Raw genomic sequence first — 23,355 nt, 5'->3', positions numbered from 1 at the left:
CTTGTTTCCTCTGCCTTCCTTTCTCGTGCGAGTCTAATCGCGGCTGAAAATTCAGAGGTGGTGTGATTGCTTGCTCGTATTGATGCTAGTATATCCCGAGGTGATGAACGTTCCGGCAGTAGGATCTAGATGAATTCCTTCCGACAAGTGTAAAGTACGCTTCGAGTGTTGTATGTGTAAGGATATCAATAAGAACACAAGGCTCCTTTGGGAAAAGGAGTATTGTAAAGCCATAGTACAACTAGGCTCGACTACCTCGTAGTGGAAACAAGGACACACCCCTGCTTGGATGGCTGGCTGGCTGGCTGGCTGGCTGCTTGTAAACAGAACAGGTATAGGAGGTGCTGCGAGGACTTCCGATCGACGGATACAGTGTTGAAGAAGATATCGTGGTTGCGAGAGGAATATGTTTGGTGGTGCCTTCTAGTCAATTGATCAAAGGAAAGGATATTCCCAAAGTTGTGGCTCTTCCGATTGCAGTGTTCGGCGACGCGGCGTCAACCCAGGCAGGCGGGAGAAGCTACTGTATGGCTTATGGGTCACGAGGTGATGTCAATGTCTCACCCTATATCCACAAACGGTGATTTGATGGAGCCCTGAAAAAAGCGTGGCCGGAAATAAGCTTATGTTCGATTATATGCTGTCTTATAGGTAGTATAACGAAGTTCGTATTACGGGTATAGCGATTGGCTTATTTGACTATACACCTGCAAGCCCATCATCCAAAGAGGTACTATACTAAAGTTTTAAGCGCTCAAATGACATTTCACGTAAGCGCGAGCGTCGTTTCAATTAAGCTTGCATAAAAGCACTTGAATTCTTTACCTTAACTAAATACGAAAAGTGGTTTGCTGTTATCCGTCGGTAGTCAGTTAGTTAGCTGACTTTGCCGCTATATATTGTTTGGAGCTTACATTATTTGGAGCTTTGTATAGGCATATGCAGAAGCACATGAGACATAACGACCATAGACTGAGAATGCCTGCTGTTATATGTTTTGAAATTACAATCCTTTTGCATGGCGTCGTGATCCAGGTATTAATATCTTGTATCTTGGCGATCCGCCTCTCTCTGGTTCAGGCAAGAGCGCCGTCTGAATACCACCGTGGGTTATGGTCTCCTGGGGATACCTTCGAGCTACTTAATCAACAGGTTGAAAAATATGCTCTGATCGTGCTATCATTCTTTTTGTTCCTATCTACAATACCAGTACAGTCAGTCCATCTGCGATATCCCGTTCAGAATTCCGCAAATGCACAATTCCAGATTCCAATTTTCTTGACTTTTTCTGCCGGGGGGAAGGCGGTGAGAAGAATGGCTGCCCAGATTCTCCGGCTCACAGGCTCAGGCTCAGGCTCAGTCTCGGACTCGGACCTTACCGTACTGCACTGCACGAGCACCACGAAATCACAAACACAAAGCGTCCGAGACATTTCGGTCTCAGACTCCGACTCCGACTGAACATCGTCTGCAAGCACCCAATGTGCCCAGATCGACAACCGTTCACCAACAATACCCACCATTTCGAGCCCCGGACGAGAACGGTCGAAAAAAGAAAAAAAAAAAACTTACATCGCGTCCAGGAGATTTAGAAAAAACATTTACACACTTATATACATACACATCTATATCATCACCCTACATCGAGCTGCGCAGTGCATGCTGGACTGGCCTAGCCTGGGCTGAGTCGTCGAGGAGTTGAGTCGGGTCGAATTGGAGGGAGTCAGTATTGGTCATGGCGAATACATATTATGGCCATGGAGCTGGGGCGGTATACAAAGGGCCCGACTTTGACAGCCAGCACGTCAAGAGGCAGCGGAGCATGAAGCTGAGTCTGTATCCTTCCCGGCCTCGCACAGCACCCAAGGACTCGACCTCGACCCCGACCTCGACCTCGACGGCGACCTCGATCTCGACCTCGACCCCTTCCTCCCCTCCCTCTCCCCCCTCCTCTTCAACAGCTCAATGGCCTCCTCTCGTGTCAAGAGAAGACCACGCCCAACGCCCCTACACTTCCCGGTCTTTCACCGCGCCGCCGCCGATTCCCCAAAGTCTGCACAAAAAGCCATCTGAGGCCTCCAGGCTTCGCGCATTGAACAATGGCTACAGAACGTATTCGAGCGATGACCGCCAGACTTCCGACCGCCAGGAATTCCATGTGACGGACAACTTCTCCCGCCCTCGGCAGCCGAGCGTACGGCGCAGGAACCACTCCCCCAAGCCTCTATTGCAACCTTCGGCATCCTTTCCATTGCCAGCCCACGACGAGCAACCAGCCCCGGCTGAGCGGGGCTCACCTCGAGATAGAGGCTTCTCTACCTCTTCCTCCCAGTCACCCAACAATTTTCCGGCGTACCAACTACGACCCTCAGCGTCAATACCCGACTACCACGCACCAGATTCGATTTACTCCCGCCAGCGTAACCTTCATAGCGCACAATATCGACCGCGGCAGGCAGCAAATCTACCAGAAGCAGTGAATCGGCCAGATAGCAACTACTCGGCTCATCGGCGAGACCCTCTTCCTCGACCGACCGGTTTCGATGACGAAGAGGTCCGAGCCAGCTTCCGCTCCGCTTTGACCACGAACTCGAGCTTTATGGGAACAAGTGGCACCGAGAGAAGCAGCGTAATGACAAAAAGCAGTTCGGCAACTTCGATATTTGGGCGAGATGAAGGCATGAGCGTGGACGATGCAATCGGGATGTACGAGAGCGGCTTCGACTCGGGAGTGGAGGATGGCGATGGGCTGAGACCGGAGACGGCAGATTCACAGCAGAAGAGGATATCAGGGCTTCACGAGGCTATGCATGATCCAATGGTGGCGAGAGAAACTCTGGCACCGAGTGAAGTACTTCGGGCTCCGTACCCGCCCGCGTTGAACGGCTCGCTCATGGCACCGGACAATGCCATGATAGTACGGGACTCGCATCAGATATTTAACGTGGTTGGAAGGCCGAGCGAGGATGAGTCTACCGCGAGTGGAAGGTTGGAGATCCAGGAGGGTTATTTCGCGGATCAGCCACCCTCGAGTCCCACGCGATCAGTGACCGGAGAAGCTGTATTTGATGAGACGAGGGACCGGTACGGATTTCGAAAGAAGACACAACACATATCGTTGGAGCAGTACGAGGCTTGGAACGGTCCATACACCGAGTATCTAGCGCGGCGGCGGAAAAAATGGATTGCACTTCTGAAAGACAACAGCCTTGTTACCGATCGACCTATTCGATTCCCGGCCAAGTCCGCCAAAGTGAAACGGTTCATCCGGAAAGGCATCCCTCCGGATTGGAGAGGCGATGCGTGGTTTTGGTATGCTGGTGGTCCGGCGATGGTAGCGAAGAACTATGGCGTGTATAAAGACCTTGTCAAGCGAGCTGCGGCAGGGGAAGTCACCGAGACTGATGCGGAAATCATCGAGCGGGATCTCAATCGTACATTTCCCGACAATATCAGATTCAAACCTGACCCACCACCTCTGTCGCCAGGTGAAGTTCGTAACAGCCAGCAAGTCGAGCCCGAGACGCCAATCCTACAAGCCCTGCGCCGGGTCTTACAAGCGTTCTCCATCTACAACCCTCGCATTGGGTATTGCCAGTCGCTGAATTTCCTCGCTGGTCTCTTGCTACTTTTCATGGAAGAGGAGAAGGCATTCTGGATGCTCAATATCATCACGGGTGTTTACCTTCCCGGAACCCACGAACTGAATCTTGAGGGAGCGAATGTCGATCTCGGTGTCCTAATGACCAGTATCAAAGACATGATGCCTCAGATTTGGGCCAAAATTGGCGGCGAACTTGATGGCTCCTCTCTGCCGCCCTCAACTCTCCGACTTCCCCCTATCACCCTATGTACCACGGCCTGGTTCATGTCCTGCTTCATTGGCACCCTTCCCATCGAGTCCACTCTCAGAGTGTGGGATTCGTTCTTCTGCGAAGGCAGCAAGACTCTCTTCCGCATTGCTCTTACTGTTTTCAAGCTTGGCGAGGCGGAGATAAAAGCCGTTTCCGACCCAATGGAGATCTTTCAGGTCGTCCAAACTATTCCGAGGAAGTTGATTGATTGCAATGGGTTGATGGAAGCCTGCTATAAGAGGAGAAACGGCTTTGGTCATCTGAGTCAGGATACTATTGAGAAGGGGCGTGCGGAGAGACGGAAGGGCTATGCGGATGAGAGAGAGCGGGAGAAGCAGAAGGAGAAGGCGCTCACTGGCTTTGATGGCGCCAACAGTGGAATGGCCCGGAGCGGAACGCGAAAGGGCCTCGGGTTTGGGAGGAAGAAGAAGAGCGCGGTTGAGGTTTGAGGTGGGCCATCTTGGTGGTCACCAATTAGTGCAGACCTGTTCTTGTGGCGGGAGATGATGCCTAAATAGCAGCTTTGGGATGGATTTTTCTATAGACGCAAGGGTAATGATGCTACGATATGACAAGGGCGGCATTTCTTGGAGTTGGCTGAGCTGGTCTTTCGTGGCTGGTCAAAATAGCATGCATTCATCTGTAGCCCGAATTGAACGAGCGCCGAATACCTTTCGACTAGTGCTCCTTTTTGGTACCTTTCTTGTCTCGTTCGGGGCACCTCTCGTTGGCCATTATCCTTCCTCCTTCCTTCTCGTCACTGGCTCCTTCGTTCCGTCACCTGGTCGATGTGCATTTTCGCAGCGGAAGTGTCGTCTCCGATGGTTCAAAATCTGTTGCTGGGGTCGTCTCCCACTCACGTCTAGGAAATTCACGCAACGGAATGAATGAGTGGATGAATGAATGAATGAATACTTTACTTTACCCCTACATCTAAGCCTCCACGCCGTGCCGGAATCTGAATTGCGAGTAGATTCTTCTTACTCATTTCTCTATGCCGCCCTAATACGGACGGGCAACAAACCCGCTCTCTAATCTGCTCGGAAACACACAGATAGATGGACAAATCATTACTTGAGATACGAGGCCTCCCCGGTGCAAACGACCATCATACCCCCTGCTTGATCTTCCGCCTCACAATCGCATCCCTCTCCCACAAGAGCACGGCCACGGCGGCAATGGGTCCCCCCAGCAGGGTCCAGACGGTCACCTTCCCGATCAACTTCCTCCAGGCCAGCCCGTCCTCGATCCTCTCGCCCAGCAGCAAGTCCCTGTAGATCGGCAGACTGACGTTTGGGTCCTCGTTGGCCCTCTCCGTCGTCGCGTTCCTGTGGAGCAGGATTGCCCAGCACAGCAGCGCCGTGGAGCCGATGTGCAGGTCCCAGGCGAGGAAAGTGTGCACGCCTTCAGCCAGGGAGGATACCCGGTAAGAGGGGACGGGGAAATAGGGGACGTAGACCGAGGCGAAGGAGTGTGATGCCAGGGCCGCGAGGCTGGGCATCGAGGCCGGAACCGCGCCGGCTGGGAGGAGGGCGAGCACGAACGTTGGCACGTGAGTGCTGATGCAGAGGAACAGCACGAATCGGTAGACGTGCTTTGCGTTGCTCAGATACGATGCTCCAGGCGCCTCGGTGGGCCGCGAGGTGTCCTGCTTGGTGCGGGTGCTGTGGAAGATGCCGGACAGCCAGCGTGCAGTGCCGCGGAGGAAGAAGTGTGCTATCACTGTCCAGAGGGGGAACGGCTGCCAGAAAGCAATGAGTTGCTGGTGTGTGCGTGTCGATACCACGCTGGGATGGTGCAGCGCCATGAGGATTGATGGGAGGAGGAAGCTGATGGCCACCGAGTATGGTAGGATAACAAGGTCCCACGGATCGATAAGCAGGCCACTGTTGGCGTGTATGCTATTGCTTGGGAAAGGCCGGGCGACTGGTGATGTTAGGAGATGCAAGAAGAGCCATATCGGAACAGTGACTGTGTATGATATGTTCTGGAAGATAAGTCCCATCGTGGCGACACTTCACCAAGTAAGTCAGTGACTATCGGTTGTTCAGCTGTAGGTACCTACAAACTCACGGCCCTCCAGCGATTGCCCACACGCATGCCCTCCATGACTATCAAAGTCCAGGCTCCTCCAAATTGGCCAATGCCATAGCGTGATAACAACGTGAGGGCTCCGGTTTCCCGGTACACGACCGGGGCGAAGAAGGTCACCAGGATCGTCAACTGCCTGTCCAGCCACGGGATTGTCGTGTAGGTATCTACCAACGGATCATCCGTGCCAGGAAACTTCGGATCCTTGGAGGCAATCAAGGCGAAGATGTTTTCGAATGTGCCGTTCGAGGATGCTAATGCCCAGGTTCCATAGCCACCGAGCAGAGACAGAAGAGGCAGCGCAAGAAGTACAATGGTTCGGAGAGAGACGTAGGAATGTATTGGCGGAGGTGGAGGCGGAGTGGCTAAGGATGGAGATGGATATGAGGGAGTGACGGACTGGCATCTATATATCAGTCTCTTGGTGTAGATATGCCGCGGAAAATCATCAGCGGCGACGACCGTCTCTGTTCGACGGTGCAACATGGTCATTGCAATGATAAAGATAACAAAAATAACAACAAGAAGAACAACGGCTAAGGTAGGATGGACGATAGTGAGGGTTGCGCCGATAGTCGGAGGTTGACGGCAGATGGTATATAAAAGCAAAACAAAAGGTTTGGAAAAGACAGATTGCTAGTAACAAGTCCCTACCTTCGCGTCGTCTGAGTCTGATTCTTGTTCCTTAGAGGACATGGTCACGTTGGTAATATGAGACTGAGACCTTTTGATATCGAATGGAAGACGCAGGCGAGAAGCAAGGGATGGGAAGTAAGTTTAGACGTCGACAAAGTCCGTACGGTCCTTTTCTTGTATCTAAGTATTGGATAATTGACGTTGGGTACTGGATGTCGAGGCTAATTAAGTGAGTAGGTGATATGAGGAGAGTTGCAGTTGAGGCCTCGGTCAACTCTGTCTTCTAATGAGTAAGGTAGGTAGGTAAGTAAGTGAGCGGTTTGAAGTTTCAACGCCCACCTCGGTTCGGTTCCCTCAAATCACGTGTCTACCGACGAACTGTCGTGGGATGGAAAGATTGCCTTGACATCTGTTTGGACATGTCACTAATTCAATATTATGTTACATATATACAGATGAACATACATACATATCACTCATCCAACGCTTTGCAACGCTTGCGTCACATCTTCCATCTTGGCCTTCTCCTCCTTTTTGCAAGTAATTACCTGCGCTATTCAATGCCGAACCAAGCGAGGTCAACAGTCGCATGGACAGGAACCGAATGGCCAACCCCTTTAGCAGAGTAGCCAAGCAGCTTCGTCCCATCACCACTTTGTCAGAGTTAGTCTCGGATTCCGCAAGTATCGGGGATGAAGGATATGCATGCACATCACATACTACATCATTTCAGTATACCCAGACTCGGGCGTATCCGTCGTGTTTTTCGTCAACTCGACATCCAGCACGTTCGACCATTGCTTTAAAGTCTCGGCCAGGTTGGGGTATGCGAGGATGGTGTCTTGATCCCCGTGCCAACTGTTCATGCCGTCGCCGTCAGTCCGCCAACTCGCCATTCTCCTCGAGCCAAGCTGACTTACATCATCATCTTTGGCCTGGGACCAGTGTACCCAGGATAGTAGCTTCTCGCGAGATCTCCCCAGTCCTGGGCGGATTTGATCGACTTTCCGGAAGAGCATTCACTTTTCGGCAACATTAGCATCACTGTGCTACGTTCATCTCAAGAACCTTGCTTATTGGTTTTTTCTGTTTCTTTTCCCTTTTCTCTTCCCTTCTTCCAAGATATAGGAGAGATACTGACCTGTTCCAACCTGGCGTGTCGCTCCCAGCAGCAGCTCCCGCCACGGCGAAACATCCATCCGGAACGCCCGAGTATGCGGAAGCAGCTTTGAAGATGTTAGGATAGGCACCCGCAAGCACATTGGTCATCATAGCCCCAGAGCTGGTCCCGGTGGCAAAGACCCGGTCTGGATCGCCGCCGTAGTTCTTCACAGCATAGTCAACCATGTTGACGATGGTCTGACTGTCTCCTCCTTGGCCGTTAGTCAATGACGCCGTCGAGGAGACATCCCAGCAACGTCCGGACGAGGGAGCCTCTGGGTAGATGACGATGAAGCCTTTATCGTCGGCGAGGTTGGCGTATTGGGTGTTGGTGAAATACTGTGCTGCCGTGCCGCTACAATAGTGAATCCCGACCACGATCGGAGCGAGGCAAGGCTTGGTCGTCGGGACGTATATGTACATCTTGGCGCCGGTAGGTCCAGCAGTGAAGTTCGTGACTTCCTGGAGTTCGTTCTGTGCGGCACCAGCGACGTATACGCTCGCAAGGGCGACGACGAGTGTGGAAATGGAACGCATGACGGGCAGAAAGTACGGACAGGACAGAAGCGACAATTTGGCTGGCTATCAACGACTAATTGGTCTCAGGTGTCAAAATGAGGGAAGGAGAAGCTTTACATGGCATGGACTGTCAGAATATTTCATAGCTGATACTTATATACATAGCATACTAATTGACAAGGAGTGATTTTCGCCGATAGTACCTACTAAAGCGGACGACCAACGCCGAAACACGAGCGACAGAAAGCCTTAATTTAGCTTCATCCAGTCTGCCAGGAGTTGCTTGGGAATTTCCTGTGAATCGAGTTGTGACTGACTCTGTTTACCCGGTTTCAGGGTCCGACGAGCAAGACGATTGGCGGAAATTGATCAATTTAATTAAATCAATCTATTGAACGTTTTCCTCGATAACTTTTTCTAATCTAGCTACGACATTTCCAAGTTTTACCGTTCCTGGAATAGCGCCAAGACCAAGTGCAAAGACGCTAACCGACCCTAGTCGTTCGACCTTCCCCTTTACTGTAGCGGAGTGCACTTTAAAGATACTACGTAGTACTACTACCACGGTACAGGCCTAAGTATTACCCCTCGAGGGTGCCTTAAAAGTTTAGTTTCCACTTTAAACCCCCTGTTTTCCATACCCTCGAGGGGTAATACTTACGCCTGCGACGTAGTAGTACCTTAAAGAGCAATGCAGGAGCTTTTACTCTCCCTCCCCCCCATGAATAAATATCGAAAGTATAATTTCGCAAGGAATCTTACCAGGGCTTAAACCAATCAACTTATAAGGATTCAGCTTTGAGAAGTATCTTTGAGCCAGTATTTAGTCTATACAGTGGAGTTGACAGGGCTTTGAGCCATTAAGAAACCACCGCTCTATGATTTATGGGCCTAAACTGGGTCCGACATTTATTCATGGGAGAGTAGACGGTTAGCTGATCATCCGATATGCATCTCTTTTAAAGAAGATCTTAATACCACGGTACAGGCCTAAGTATTACCCCTCGAGGGTGCCTTAAAAGTTTAGTTTCCACTTTAAACCCCCTGTTTTCCATACCCTCGAGGGGTAATACTTACGCCTGCGACGTAGTACGTAGTACTAGTAGATTGGCAGAGCTGGTGGATCACCTTAGGCCGATACTCAAGATTGAACAGAATTTAGTAGTAAGAACAAACGATTTAAATTATTCGAATCGTAGCTAGAATAAAATCATTTTGATCGGTTAAATCGTCTTTTCGTTAGAAGGTTATTGTTAAGATAAGACCGTTTTGATCGATTGGATCGTCGCTTATAAAAGTCGGTCTTTTTGCGTAAAGACCGTCCCCGAGCGTTTTGGGACCATTTTAGGACCGTCTCGTACCGGTAGCCGTCCTAAGGCCGTCCCCGAATTTTAAACCGTCTCGACGGACTTGAATTAGTAAGCAAACAAGAAGTAAAATATCCTTTTCAGCTCCCCTTTCCTCCTACCTATCCCTCCTACTTACCCCCTTCCAACTTTCAGTAGGCGATATACGTAGTACCACGGTACAGGCCTAAGTATTACCCCTCGAGGGTGCCTTAAAAGTTTAGCTTCCACTTTAAAACCCCTGGTTATCCTACCCTCGAGGGGTTATACTTACGCCTGGGACGTAGTACGTAGTACTACGTAGCTACCGAACTATTTTAAAATTTCAAGACGAGCTTATTTAGAAGCTTATTTAAAAAATCTAGACGAAGACGGCTATAAGATGGTCATAGGGCGGTCTTTAGCTCGGGGACGATGAAAAAACTGAACGATTCCTGATTTGTAAACTAGCACTGATTTTAAACGGTATAGTTACCGTCTTCTAGCTATAAAAGGAGGTCAGAAAATCGCTCAAATGAACCCCTACCTGCCTTTGAGGTACTCTCCCCCCCCTCCAAGAATACATGTCGAAGGTATAATTCTGCAAGGAATCTTATCAGGGCTTAAACCAATCAAATTACGTAGTATAAGAATCCAGCCTTGAAAAGGATCTTTAAGCTACTTAGTATTTAGTCTATGCAATTGAGTTGACAGGGCTTGAAGCCATTCAGAAACCACCGCTCTACGATTTATGGGGCTAAATTGGGTCCGACATCTAAACTTTGGGGTGTTTTTCATACTTCCTTTTAAATGTCGACCCGATATAACCGACATACGTAGTAGCAACTTCCATTTGACGAAAGCGACCGATTTCATCATATAATAATTATACTTAACGACGTCGTCTCCGATATCGAAAGCTAGCGTAAATCTTCGAATAGCTATAGCGCTTAGCTTTGAACTTTTCCGATTTTCGTGAATTCCGCCGATCCGAATAATGGGACTTGACGTCGCAACTTCAGGGGCCTGACGTCGCCACTTGAGGGGCCCCTAAAGTTGCGACGACAAGTCCCATCGGCGACGTCAGGCCCCTAAAGCTGCGACGTCAAGTCCCACTATTAAGTCATTAAATTCAAACAATCGCCGAAATGAGATCGGTCGCGCGTATCTCACTTCCAAGCCGATTCGTTCCTTCGTGCATGCGGCCGAATGCTTTTCGATGCTCTAAAATCCTTAATTAACAGCCGTTTCCGACTTGAGAATCATACCTCTCTTGCTTCGATAGGTCTTGCTTTCGCAGCACTTCCGCTCGAAGCATTGATATCGCTTTCGCTGATGTTAAATCGGCTTTTATCGATTAAATTTATATCAATCCTTTGAACGAATCGTTGCCGCCGAGCCTATGCATCAAGATTAAAAGTATTCGAGTATCGAACATCACATCGATTTCCGCGCTTTCGATCTTTTCGTTCTATAGCTTGATGCGAGTAAGGGATTCTTCGATTGTATATTCGCTGTTTCGAAGAGTGAAAAGCTTTCGATAAGCCGAATAAAAGTTTTGTGTCGGCATCGGTTCGAAAATCGTCCAAAAGGACGTAAACATCAAATTCATATGGTCAAAATCAGCTGCCGATAGTTTGCTTTTGACTGATTGACTGATATAATGCGTTAGCATATCGGCAGCCTCGGCGTGCTTATCTTTCATTGCTTGTGTCGTCCACGAATCGAAATTATTTGTTTCGTTATCGAGTAAATCGACCTCGAGAAAGGGGCAGTGATCGCAAGACATTTCAATCGTTTAAAAATAATAATAAAAGGCGTGAGCGGAGTTCTTATAACTTGTTGAACGGTTTCCTCCATTCCTTATACTAATCTAGCCGCATTTCAGAGATCTATCTGCAATAGCGCCAAGACCATGTGCAACGACGCCAACCGATCCCTAGTCGTTTGACAAATTTGGATTGTATTTTTCAATACCTCGTATCTATCGTCTTGTTATGTATATATGGTGAATAAATCGTGAGGTAGTATCTACGGACGACGATCGCCTGGCTTCAGGGCATCTAACAAAGAAGCTCGCTTGGCAACTATAGATCGACAAAGCTTGTTTGTCGTGGTCCGTGGACCGTGTCGAGGCAGAACTCTGCCGATTAAGGCGGCTTTTCCACCGGGGGTTATTCCTCCGAAGTTACCAAAGGCATGGAAATCACTTCGCACGAGGGCGTCACTAATAAGCAGGAAAAGGTTGAGTATTGAGTATGAATTTTTTTCCATCGTTGGTATCGTCGTTGGTATGGTGAGCAATAAAGGCGCGGCCGTGGTTCTAACTACTACCTACAGGCAAGCCTGTGATCGTATGTCCCGAACGCCGTACCATGAACCCGACCATCCAACCTCGACCGACCAGCCAGCATGCAGAGAGAGCAGATCGTATCGCAAATCATATCGCAGCATACGCACGCTACTTCCTGACTCAACAAACGCAATATCACCAACTTTTCTTGCGTCTGACTTCTGCCCTATGATGCAAGCTCGAGCTCAAACGCCAAAATCGTTCGATCCAGACGAAGTGCCTACCAGCCCATCCATCCAGAGACATCGAACATCCAAGACACGAAGTAGCCGCAACTGGATACAGGATCAATCAAACAAACGAATGAACAAAAATTGAATTCAGGGCGAAACTTTTCTTTGGTTTTCCGAAAATAAAGCAAAGCAAAAGGAAAACGAGCAAGCAGGAGGCCAGGGATGCCCTTTCAGGCATGCCGTCCTCAGCGTTTTATCTTCTCAATCACGACTCACGATTTCTCTTGAGACTTGTAGGTCTCTCCTCATAGTTAAGCTTGCGCTTCTTCGCCATGGGTGCGTACGGAGATGGACTCGCTGGACTCGATTCCAACGCAACAGGCCTCTTCTTCTTACGAATGGGGGTGATCGGTGTATTGGCATGATGAAGACGCCCCGCCTTGACACCTCGGATAGTGGCCGCAGTCCCAAATTCGAGGCTTTCTTCCGTAGCCAATCCTCGATTGAGAAGGCTCTGCTCATTTTGGTAGGCACGGAACGATCCGACATTTCCACGACTGAAATGACGAAGCAGGGGATCAAGCTTGGGATGCAATTGGTCTTCGCTTATGGTTGTCGTGGCACGAGCAGGTGTTGAAGATGGAGGGTCGGTTGGGCATTTGTCAGATAATCCAGCAGCTCGCTCTTCATCGGAGGTATCGTTGCCAAAATCGAACAGATCTTCGAGAGACCACAGATTTTCATCATCCGATTCATCAGTGTCGGTGGGAGGGGAAGAGCTGTCGAGGTTTGTATACTCTCTGAACGCATCCTCGACGTTGTAATCCTCGCGTTGTTCGGTAGAACCCAAGAAGCCGCTGTCGAAGAAATCCGAATTTATCCCGCTCAGCATGATATCCCCAGAATTACTGACTATCGGAGATGCTTGAAGGGAAGAGAAGCCTTGCTGAGGAGTATTCATCGGAGTTGCCATAAGAGACCTGGAGGCGGATTCCATGTTCATCCGTCGTCTGAAGTTTTCCAGATTAAAGACTCTAACTTTATTATTTTCCTTGTCGTAGATAGCGTAAGGGGTGGTGCTTTTATGATTCCAGGTTCCGAGAATGGGGTCGTGACGAACTGTAGGGCGAATGACCTCCTCGGATGAGGTTGAGGCTTCTGAAGTAGCGCGTATAATTGAACGATGAGGAGAAATACAGGTGACAGGCACATCTTCCTCGTCAGTAGTCAACCCTGATTCATCGGCTGGTAAATGTTAGCATTGACAAGGCTGGCGGTGATGGCCACCTACAGTCGTAACCACTCAATTCACTGTCGTCACCAGATTCATCGAAGTCAGCTTCTTCGTCGGTTGCTGCATCACCGTAGTAGAAGCCATCGTCGGAGAATTGTCCTTTGTCATCATCCTTATCAATGAGTTGGCGAAATTGATAGTTCAGTTCATCTTTCTCCATGAAAAGATCGGTGCACCAATCGGCATCATTATCAGAGCCATTGGACTCTGACTCGCTACCATGTAGGGACTCCCAGTGAACATGTTTCGGGACATGTTTCCGGGCTTCAACAGCCTTGTCATCAGACTCGTTAAGTATTTGTTCCTCGAACAAGTCGAAGGCTTCCAAGTCTGCTCGGCTCAAGTCATACTCTTCCTGGAATGTTTCTTCTATCAAGAGCGGCTGAGAAGGAGCGGGGACGTCTTCAGACGAAATTATTGCCCGCTCCTCAGCCCCCTCAACATTTGGCTCGTCCCCGTCCTCTTCGCCACTCGATATGTCGTCCACCCCGCCGTAATCGTCGTCATAGTCAGAATTTTGTGATGTCTGTGGAGTACTTGGTTGTGTATTCACTGTAGGCGGAGGAGTCAATCGACGGTGCATGTTTTGAGACATCTTAACTGTCTGAAGCGGTATGGTGCAGGTCGATGTTGTTATTAAAGTGTTCGGCGGTGTAGGGACAAAATGTTTCGATTTTCAGTAACAAAAATCGGCGCCGGGAGAAGGAAAGGATAGCGTGTATATTTCCTGCACTTCTCGCGGCTGTGCATATGGGACCGAAGGTCGGAAAGTGTTTTTGAGGTTATAGCGAGTGGTGAAGGCGGTCGGTCACTCGCTCGCGAACTGAGATCCACCCCTGAAGACAGGAGCACCAATTGATCTTTATCTGGTTGTGTCGGCGATAGACTCCCTAATTTGTCGTCGCAGGGTACTGCAGGCGAAGACCGTGAGAGTCTGGGTACTTCGTCGAGGTCGATGAGGATTGAAAGTCTCGTTGGCTGAAGGACTACGGACGTGCTGGGTTCGCACGTCCGCAGTGGGCATTCACAGCTCAGCGATAGCCTGAGGCATGATTTCGACGAAGAGTATAGTGTTTTGGAGGTGGATGTGTTTGTATGTTGGACTCCGTTGTCTTGTGTATGTGGAAATTTGGGGAAAAAAAGAGAGAGGGAGAGGGGGGAGGGGGAGAAGTAGTATCACGGATAACTGATTATTTTTAAGCGAGCAAGCTAGGATCGAGCTTCACCGCTCCGCTGCATTACAGGGGTACGTATAGAATTGGCTGGTTTGCATGGTAGAAGCCAGAAGGAAAGGGCCGTGGGCGTGCTGTCCAAAGAGCCACGGAATTAAATGGGATAAAATGGGATTAAATGGAAAACACATCTCGTGCAAGACAGCACGTATTTGCCTTGAATACTCAAATACCGTGTCGACTATCTAGCTGCAGATTTCGGCACTGGGTTTGGTGAGTGCAGTGCAGTGCATTGCAATTCAATGCATTGCAATTCGATGCATTGCAATACCCGGAATACCCACTAGCTCCCCCTCCAAGCTATCTTCCCAGGTACGGAGTATGTACTTCGTATACATATATATATAGATATATATATAGATATAAGTGTTTCAAGATACACACTGTAGTCCGTACCTCACCTTCGCCTTCGCCTTTCGTCCCTCTTCTCCTCCTCTCCCTGCCGTTCACACTATCGCGATAACTGCACTCGTCATCCACCCACGCTGCCGCAATGACCCATTTTTGATGCTGTTTTTTGACTTGATCCGATCATCACGCTTCATCTCAACCAAGAACCGCAGCGTAACATAAATAACTCACGCCTTGATTTAGTTCGAGGTCGTATTCTTACACGCTCTTTTGTATTTCACGTCGTCAGCGTCCCCTTCGTGCTAGGAACTTCTCCCTCCCGCCCAGCCACCCTACTCGTGGCCTGTCGGATTGCCACAGCCAACGCCTTGAAGGCACTCTCCGCCCGGTGATGGTCATTGAATCCCCGGATGCAGTCGACATGCATCGTGATCCTTGCATTCTGGGCGAAGCTCTCCATGCAGTGCGGGATCATCTCGCAGCTCAGGTCTCCAATCTTCTCTCTCTTCAGCCCAAGCTCAATGACGCTGAAGGGTCTATTTGAGAGGTCCACAACTGCGCGCGACAACGCTTCATCGAGGGGCGCATAGGCTGAGCCAAAACGTGCCAGGCCGACAGGAGCTCCAAGAGCGTCTTTAAAGGCAGTCCCCAGCGCTAGGCAGACATCCTCGGCCGTGTGGTGATCGTCGACTTTGAGCAGTGTGAGCAAGGAGTCATGGGCAGGGTAGGTGGTGGCTAGCAAGCCGTGAAGGGGAGTCGAGCCATACTGTGAAGATCCCCCTTGCAATTGAGCGCCAGACTCCAGCCCGCATGCTTCGCCAATGCGTGGAGCATATGATCTAAGAAGCCAATTCCAGAGTTGATGGCAATCGTCTGGCTCTTCGAAGCTTGAGTGGCGTGGGTGTGTTCGTGTCCATGTCCATCCACTCCGTTCAATGAATCGATCAACCTGCTGTCCGTATCGGCAGGGAATTCTCCTCCATCCAAGTTTATGGCCAGCACAATCTTCGTCTCGTTTGTGTCGCGTGCCAGAGCCGCCGCGCGCATCCGTTGCTCGGGTTTCAAATCCATGGTTGAGGGTTGTCGTGAAGGTTGAATGCAGAGCCTGAAAGTCTTATGCGGGGTGGTTGCGAGCGCGGTGAGTCGCAGCAAAAAAAAAAAAGATCGAGGCTTAGGTTGAATAATTGATTGCCCCGCTTAAAAACATACTCTATGCTCAAATATTTCCTTTCCAACCGACAATTGCGTGCCCACCCATAACACCACCATACAATGGCACCCTCACGGACATCTACAGTGAAATCCAAGCATGCGTCGAACAAGTCTGGGATTAAGAACAGCAAATCTAGTACCAGGCCGCAGAGCGACGGAGTCTCGAAGAACAAGAAACCGAGGAGCAAAGGCCCGCCTCCGAAACCACAGAAGAGCGCCGGGAATCTGGCGACGCTGAAAAAAAAGAGGAGAGTCTACACTGAGAAGGAGCTGGGGGTACCGGCCCTGAATATGATTACGCCCATCGGAGTCGAGAAGCCTAAGGGCAAAAAGAAGGGCAAGGTTTTCGTGGATGACCGGGTACGCTACGGCATTTTAATTGCGATGAACGGATTCTGATACTGGTTTAGGAGAGCATGATGACAATTCTTGCAATGGTCAATGCCGACAAGGACGGCCAGATCGAGAGCAAGATGATGAAGGCCAGGCAGATGGAGGAAATTCGCGAAGCGAGGAAGGCCGAGTCGGAAAAACGACAGGAGATGCGCAAGGCGAAGCTGGACGAGACAAAGGAGGGCATGCGCAAGAAGAGAAAGAGGTCGTCTGGCGACGAGAAGGGCAACATATCGAGCGAGGCGGCTATGGGAACGAAGCCGCTGAAGTTGAAGAAGAAGAAAAGCGTTTCCTTTGGTTGAGAATCGATTTGCGGAGTGGGCATGGAAAGGCATGGCATGGCATGGCATCTTTGGCGCTCGGGGATGGATCTTCTGCTACGAATTTGGGGTGGTGTTGGCGCGTAATGGTACACAAAATTCAAGAGATACCTGGAGATCAATTTAATCTTTTCCCTAAAGAAAAGTTCGAGGAGGGTCGATTGGAAGTTATTCTCCGGCATACTTCGTAGTTTGTCTACCGCCACGGCGAAAAGATGAGTCGTATGCCAACCATCGATGTTCGTTGATGTGCACGTTGATTTAAATCCTGATTTTTATCATGTTTGCGCTTGATTTTGGTAGCAATTGACGCAGGACAGATTATTGTCGCGGGATATATTCATTTCGCCCAATTCAGAGAAGGGCACCAAAAGCTGTGAGGTCAACTCTTAATATCAATGCCTCAAGTCCAACTATCGTGCATTCAGATACTGAGCAGCGATGTTCTGTCAAATTTATAGAATAGATTGCAGATCATAATATCCGAGCAAATTTTTTCAGTTTCGACAGCGCGCTAGAGCTCAATAGATCGCGTTCACGCAGGTGGTGGAAAGGGGGGATGGTTATGAGAAGCGAGGAAATGCAACGGCCAAGAGATATTGGTATCCAGTCCCATTCAATAATCACTATTACACAAGTCTTTTCGCACAAATTTCCAGCCAACGATTAACACTCTTGATACCAATCATCAAGATTCATATTCTTCAGCAGCGTGGAGAAACCCGCATCGGAGCTCGAGTCACAGAACGTAGTGTTGTCCGACGCAGAGATGCGTGGTGCCGACTTGGGGTACTCGATGTGGAACACGGGCTTGTTGTTCTCTATAAACGGCTGGAACAGATCGCACTCGTCGTACTCGACGCACTGCTCGTTGACCTGCCACTGCATCATCAGCAGCGTAGAATTGACGATGCCGCCGGCGTTCTTGAGACCGATGGACATGTTGCGGCCGTGGGCCTCGGTTGCCAGAAACTCCATGTAGTCCACGGACTGCTGCTTGGTGAGGTCCAAGCCGGTATCGTTATCGTAGCCGTCGACGTTGTCAGGGTCGACGCCATCGCAGCCTTTCTGCTGGGCGAGGTCCAAGCGCGCGGACATGATCTTGCGGACGTTGGGGGAGCTGACATTCAGCCACCACTCGCCTGGCCATCCATCCAGAGGCTTGCCGTAATCGCTCTTCTCAAAGTCGCTCGAGTCCGGGCGGAAGTCCTCGTAGCTGCCGGCCGAGAAGTAACAAATGACCTTGGAGTCGTTGTCGTGCAGCTGCTTGATCACGGACGCGTTGGTGGTGTAGAGATCGATGTCCCAGACGGAGACATTGAGTGTGAGGTCAGTGATGTTTGGCTGTAGTACGATTTGCCAGGAGGTGCCGGCTTCAGGGCGCCAGAAGCTCCCCTCCGTTGCGTTCGGGTTGGTGACTTGAGGAGGTTCCGGCGAGTCATCCGATGAGCCTCCTCCTCCTCCTCCTCCTTCTCCTCCTCCTCCATTGTTGGAGAGGCCGACGCCAAGACCGACTCCGAGGGCGATAGCAATGATGAGGAGGGAGACGCAAGTGGTGATGATCCAGAAGCGCTTGCCGAAACGTGAATTTTGAACCATTCTGTTCTCGGACTTGATCTGTTCGTGGGCTTTGGCAGGAGATGAGGTGCGGGAGGGCGACATGATTGATGTGAACGAGAGACGGGTCAGCCCTTGATAGTTATCAAGTCAAGCACTTTGAACAGAAATGTCGTGTTGCGTGTTGCGTGTTGCGGGGGGGGGTGGTTGAAGTCTTAAGTAAATGCTTAAGCAAAACAAAGCAGAGTAGAGCAGAGCGGAGCAGAGCAGAATAAAGACTGATTGGGAATTTTGAAACAGACTCGGGCAGTCCGACTCCTGAGGCTGGATTTGGCTTGTGGCAGAGCGGGACTCGAGCAGGCTTGCAGCAGTTGCGTCTAGACTGGGGCTGACAGGGAGAAGAATTACTGTGCAGCACGCAAAGTACCGAGTATTGCTTGACCGCCTCGCCTGCTTGAGAGTCAGCAATTAAGCTTCTGCACAGCTTGAGCTTCAAGGTACGGTAGCAAAGGAGTAGCGCACACGACAAAGGGGCTCGGTTCAAAGAAAATTCCCTCATGTTCAAAGAAAGCCACGCACCGGACGAGGTCTTAGAGAGCTTCTGACGGAGAGCCTTGATGTTTCGCTACTGCGCCTGATCAATAATCCAGTGCACGCGCTGGCACGGCACACCGGGAGAGCGTGGTTGGTGGCGCAGCTCCTGCAGCTGATTGGGATTTGATGATATTTGAGAGCCATCCATGACTCGCCATCCCATCTGAACAGATTGAATAAATTATGGATGGTGTTTCGCTATCGTGCATTGTCTCTGGAGCAGAAGCTTAGCCGAAATGCTTGATGGTTTGGACAATGAGCTTCTTGAGGCTTGACATCTCTCGCTTCCGTCTCATGGGTACCCAGGAATCATAAAAGTATGATAGTCATGAAGAGATAAGTATTAAGTAATAGTCAGTGTGCTACAGCGGCCTGTTCAAGCAAGCAAGTTTCCCATTTCAACTTGTATTGGAAATAACTTAGCGACAGATAGAGCTACAGTACAATATTGAAACTTTAATCCTTCTAAAGAGCTCGATTCCGCCGACCAAAAACAATCGAAGATCGCGATTTGTACTAGGAATAAGTCATCAACGAAAAAAAGCCATAACAATAAAAGCTGGATAAACAAATTGGCGGAAGCGAGTTCTACTCGAATCACAGAGAATATTATACACTTCTATTATTGAAATAATTTAAACAATACTTGTCACGCAAAAAGTACGATTGTAAAAGCGAAAAAAGCTCGGACAGTTCAGCGAAAATTCAAGAACGTCAAATTGTCGATCGTATTCATGCCTCCAATAAAATAACAACTGTAAAGCGGTAGTAATAAAAACAAGATGCACGAGTCCACTTTAATGAGGTTTTTTCAAATATCAATTTTTTATATTGAAATTTGTTGTACAGTGTGGTCCTGCACGTGCTATTCACGTGCTCTTCACATTCTTGCCAAGCTCCTTAGTCACCAGGCGAACCCACGTGCCACACATGTACCGGTACGGTATATATCTACAGTTGCTCCTTTGCTCTTAACAGATCAGACACTTCTATCGCCACCTTTAAGACTCTTGATCTTTGCTCCACTTACCTATCTAGGTATACGCCATCTGTCACCACAAAATTCAACACAAGATACGACTAGTATTGAAAAATGCAAAATTTTCAATATAAAATAATTGATTTGAATCATTTTCAATCGTAAGTTAAATACTATTTCGTTTGTTTGCTATAAAATTGTCAATAAGAGGATTTCACACTTGCTATGAATGTTAGAGATCTCGACTACGCCAATCTATGCATTTAGTTTTCAATATTATAGCTCTATTCGTTGCTAAGCTATTTCTCATACAAATTGAAATGGCACACTTGCTTGTCCTGATTGTTACCGAGAGCCCGCAGGTAAACAGGCAGCGCACCGACTATTAATTAAGGGCGGGCTTTCACCACTGCCTCTGGTTACCAGGACTCAAAGCCTTGTCAAGAAGAGGTCGCTCTATCAATCTTGTTGTGAGGATTAGGTCTGAGGTCTAATCACGAGATTTGATGTCAGTTCGGGATGATGGGGGTCTAGCCTTAGATATGAATATTTCTTCGTCTTAATCTTCAAACGACGAGAACATTAGAAGTCCGGACAAGCTTTGATAAGAGTTCATGCTTTCCGAATTATGAATTCAATCTTATATTCCGGGCTCCAGTCGACGGAGATGAATCTAAAGTGAATGAAATCAACTATTTGGGGCTTACAAAAAATTTGAAGTGTTGATTTGCTCTGAGCAGGGCTGGATCCAGATTCAGAAAAAGGAGAGCCGGGCTTTGCCGAGGTCCGCTTGACTAAGCGAAAGTCGGCGTCGGCGTCAGCAATAGTAATAGCAATAGCAAGGAATCATCCGTACAACAATAGCAACAAGAAGCTACTCGTACTGATCCTGTTTCTCACGAAAGTGAGATCCTCAATTCTCTTATACCCCTCCGCTCAATTGAACATGTCGGCGATCAACCGTGGTGCTCGCACAGTTTCCAGATCTCTTCGGCGGCCCACGGCACTCCACTCGCGCGCTCTGCGTACCCCCCTCGCTATTTCAAGAGCATCTCTGCCAGCATTAACCCACGCCCCAACCGCCAGACAATTCTCCGTCATGGCAGCCAGACAATCCGGGGCTCCTCCCCCATCTCAGGCTCGGGAATACGATCCCGAGATCAAGGACATTGCTAGCTACGTGCACAATACACCCATTAATTCGGACCTTGCTGTAAGAGCTACCCCGCCTTGCCCTCACTCCCGTCCAACATAGTTACGTTGACCATGGGCACAGTTCGACACGGCAAGATTCGTCTTTCTCGATACCCTAGGCTGTGGCCTCGAAGGTCTGCGGTTTAAGGAGTGCACCAAGCTCCTGGGCCCGATTGTGGAGGGGACTGTGGTCCCCAATGGTACAAAGGTCCCCGGAACACCCTTCCAACTCGACCCCGTCAATGGCGCTTTCAATATTGGGACTATGATCAGATGGTTGGACTACAATGACTGCTGGCTGGCCGCAGAATGGGGTCATCCCTCGGACAACTTGGGCGCCATTTTGGCTGTGGCCGACTGGATCTCGCGCACGAACAGAGCGGGCGGGAACTTGGGCAATGGAAAGGTCATAACTGTCAAGGAGGTTTTAGAGGCTATGATCAAGGCCCATGAGATCCAGGGATGCCTGGCCCTGCTGAATTCGTACAACAAGGTCGGCTTGGACCATGTTGTGCTTGTCAAGGTTGCCTCGGCTGCTGTGGTCTCCAAGATGCTGGGTCTGTCCGAGAAGCAGACCGCTGATGCGGTCTCCCAAGCCTGGGTTGATGGCCAGAGCTTGCGGACATACAGACACTCGCCCAACACCATGTCCAGAAAGTCGTGGGCTGCCGGTGATGCTTGCCAGCGTGCCGTCAACCTAGTCTTGAAGGTCATGAAGGGCGAGCCTGGTGTTCCGACTGTTCTGTCTGCCGACGTTTGGGGTTTCTATGATGTACTGTTTAGGGGCAATGCGTTTGAGTTCCAGCGCCCGTACGGTAGCTACGTTATGGAGAATGTTTTGTTCAAGGTCTCCTACCCAGGTAAGTCATTCGTCGAATATTGTTTATATTTCTAACACCTCCTAGCTGAATTTCACTCCCAAACTGCGATTGAAGCAGCCAAGCGCATCCACAAGCAATTGAAGGACCAAGGCAAGTCCGCGGCGGACATCAAGGGTATCGTCTGCCGCACACACGAAGCTTGCGTCCGCATAATAGACAAGCAATTCAAGCCCATGGATAACTTTGCCGACCGCGACCATTGTATCCAATACATGGCGTCCGTCATGCTCGTTTTTGGTCGTCTCGAAGCCACCGATTACACGGATGGGGGCGAGGCCGCTACATCCCCTCTCGTCGAGTCTCTCCGCCAGAAGATCAAGTGCGTTGAGGATCCCCAATTCACTGCGGACTATCACAACGAGAATATGCGTACTATCCCTAACGCATTGACTGTCACACTTAACGATGGCACTGTTCTCGAGGAAATCGTGGTCGACGCTCCGCTTGGACACAGACTGAGAAGAGAGGAGGCCAAGCCAGAGATCCTGGCTAAGTATAAGAGACATCTCGGGCCGCACTTTAGCGAGGCCAAGGTCCAGCAGTTAGTTGATCTGGGCAATGACGCGAAGAAGTTGGAGGCCATGGCTATAGACGAATACGTGGATTTGTACACTGTCCAGGACAGCAAGTTCCTATAGACGATTGGTACACTTAGGTGTCTGTAACACTCGAACTGCGAGGTTGCCGATCATAAGTTATGGGCTTTGATATGTCGAGGACACCTTTACGGAGTAGATATATCTAGGACGTCAAGGCTAGCATAATCTTGTGCACAAGAGGGGCAGGGAGCCTTGCGGGCTCAGATTAGCGACTAGTATTATTTTGTATGGCAAGACTATATTAAAAGCATGGTGTCAAAGAGCCGCATACTGATTGATCGGAAATAAAAAATGAAGGATAAAAAATGAAGGATGAAAAATGAAGGATAAAAAATGAAGGATAAAAAATGAATAATAAAAATGAATAATAAAAAATGAGTAGTCGTCGGTTTCCTTATATTTTAATTCGAAAGAATTGACCGACTTGCTGTAGCAAGTCGGCACCACCAAGGTGGGACAGTAAAATTTGCTTTTTTTGAATGAATAGAAAACCAGCCAACAATTATATAGTAGTTATTCTTGCATAAAAAGATGCACCGTATTGATTTCGATATTAATAAATTAACCAAATTTTAATTACAAGTTGTTATTCCTTTATTGTGTTGAGTTGAAGTAGTAAAAATGGTACTTTTGATGT

At 49.3% G+C, this 23,355-nt stretch overlaps 8 protein-coding genes across 8 annotated transcripts; 3 read left to right on the top strand and 5 right to left on the bottom strand.

Annotated features, from left to right (window-relative positions):
• Positions 1–1,735: 1,735 nt before the first annotated feature.
• On the top strand, positions 1,736–4,303 carry L3040_001131 (uncharacterized protein; the record flags this gene model as incomplete). Its single annotated transcript, XM_007293145.1, has 1 exon — positions 1,736–4,303. The coding sequence occupies one exon, from the start codon at positions 1,736–1,738 to the stop codon at positions 4,301–4,303; it is 2,568 nt and encodes an 855-aa protein (XP_007293207.1).
• Positions 4,304–4,962: 659 nt separating this feature from the next.
• On the bottom strand, positions 4,963–6,641 carry L3040_001130 (uncharacterized protein; the record flags this gene model as incomplete). The annotated part of the gene is made up of 3 exons (XM_066155436.1): positions 4,963–5,869; positions 5,920–6,344; positions 6,600–6,641. 3 exons carry the CDS (start codon positions 6,639–6,641, stop codon positions 4,963–4,965), a joined length of 1,374 nt encoding a protein of 457 aa, XP_066013452.1.
• A 493-nt stretch (positions 6,642–7,134) lies between these two features.
• L3040_001129 (uncharacterized protein) lies at positions 7,135–8,279 on the bottom strand (the record flags this gene model as incomplete). The annotated part of the gene is made up of 4 exons (XM_007293143.2): positions 7,135–7,234; positions 7,302–7,439; positions 7,502–7,603; positions 7,723–8,279. 4 exons carry the CDS (start codon positions 8,277–8,279, stop codon positions 7,135–7,137), a joined length of 897 nt encoding a protein of 298 aa, XP_007293205.2.
• A 4,098-nt stretch (positions 8,280–12,377) lies between these two features.
• Positions 12,378–14,001, bottom strand: L3040_001128 (uncharacterized protein; the record flags this gene model as incomplete). The annotated part of the gene is made up of 2 exons (XM_007293141.1): positions 12,378–13,357; positions 13,404–14,001. 2 exons carry the CDS (start codon positions 13,999–14,001, stop codon positions 12,378–12,380), a joined length of 1,578 nt encoding a protein of 525 aa, XP_007293203.1.
• A 1,265-nt stretch (positions 14,002–15,266) lies between these two features.
• Positions 15,267–16,060, bottom strand: L3040_001127 (uncharacterized protein; the record flags this gene model as incomplete). Its single annotated transcript, XM_007293140.1, has 2 exons — positions 15,267–15,679; positions 15,757–16,060. The coding sequence occupies 2 exons, from the start codon at positions 16,058–16,060 to the stop codon at positions 15,267–15,269; spliced, it is 717 nt and encodes a 238-aa protein (XP_007293202.1).
• Positions 16,061–16,261: 201 nt separating this feature from the next.
• L3040_001126 (uncharacterized protein) lies at positions 16,262–16,896 on the top strand (the record flags this gene model as incomplete). Its single annotated transcript, XM_007293139.1, has 2 exons — positions 16,262–16,561; positions 16,612–16,896. 2 exons carry the CDS (start codon positions 16,262–16,264, stop codon positions 16,894–16,896), a joined length of 585 nt encoding a protein of 194 aa, XP_007293201.1.
• Positions 16,897–17,580: 684 nt separating this feature from the next.
• L3040_001125 (uncharacterized protein) lies at positions 17,581–18,576 on the bottom strand (the record flags this gene model as incomplete). The annotated part of the gene is made up of 1 exon (XM_007293138.1): positions 17,581–18,576. The coding sequence occupies one exon, from the start codon at positions 18,574–18,576 to the stop codon at positions 17,581–17,583; it is 996 nt and encodes a 331-aa protein (XP_007293200.1).
• A 2,414-nt stretch (positions 18,577–20,990) lies between these two features.
• On the top strand, positions 20,991–22,757 carry L3040_001124 (uncharacterized protein; the record flags this gene model as incomplete). The annotated part of the gene is made up of 3 exons (XM_007293137.1): positions 20,991–21,257; positions 21,321–22,098; positions 22,144–22,757. 3 exons carry the CDS (start codon positions 20,991–20,993, stop codon positions 22,755–22,757), a joined length of 1,659 nt encoding a protein of 552 aa, XP_007293199.1.
• Between the last annotated feature and the right edge of the window lie 598 nt (positions 22,758–23,355).

The sequence above is a fragment of the Drepanopeziza brunnea genome (assembly GCF_022702325.1).
Source record: "Drepanopeziza brunnea f. sp. 'multigermtubi' strain 214-2 chromosome Unknown ctg1, whole genome shotgun sequence".
In the NCBI taxonomy this organism is placed as follows: domain Eukaryota; kingdom Fungi; phylum Ascomycota; class Leotiomycetes; order Helotiales; family Drepanopezizaceae; genus Drepanopeziza; species Drepanopeziza brunnea.
The sequence above is the reverse complement of the archived record's forward strand: the minus strand, read 5'-3'. Positions and strand labels throughout refer to the sequence as shown.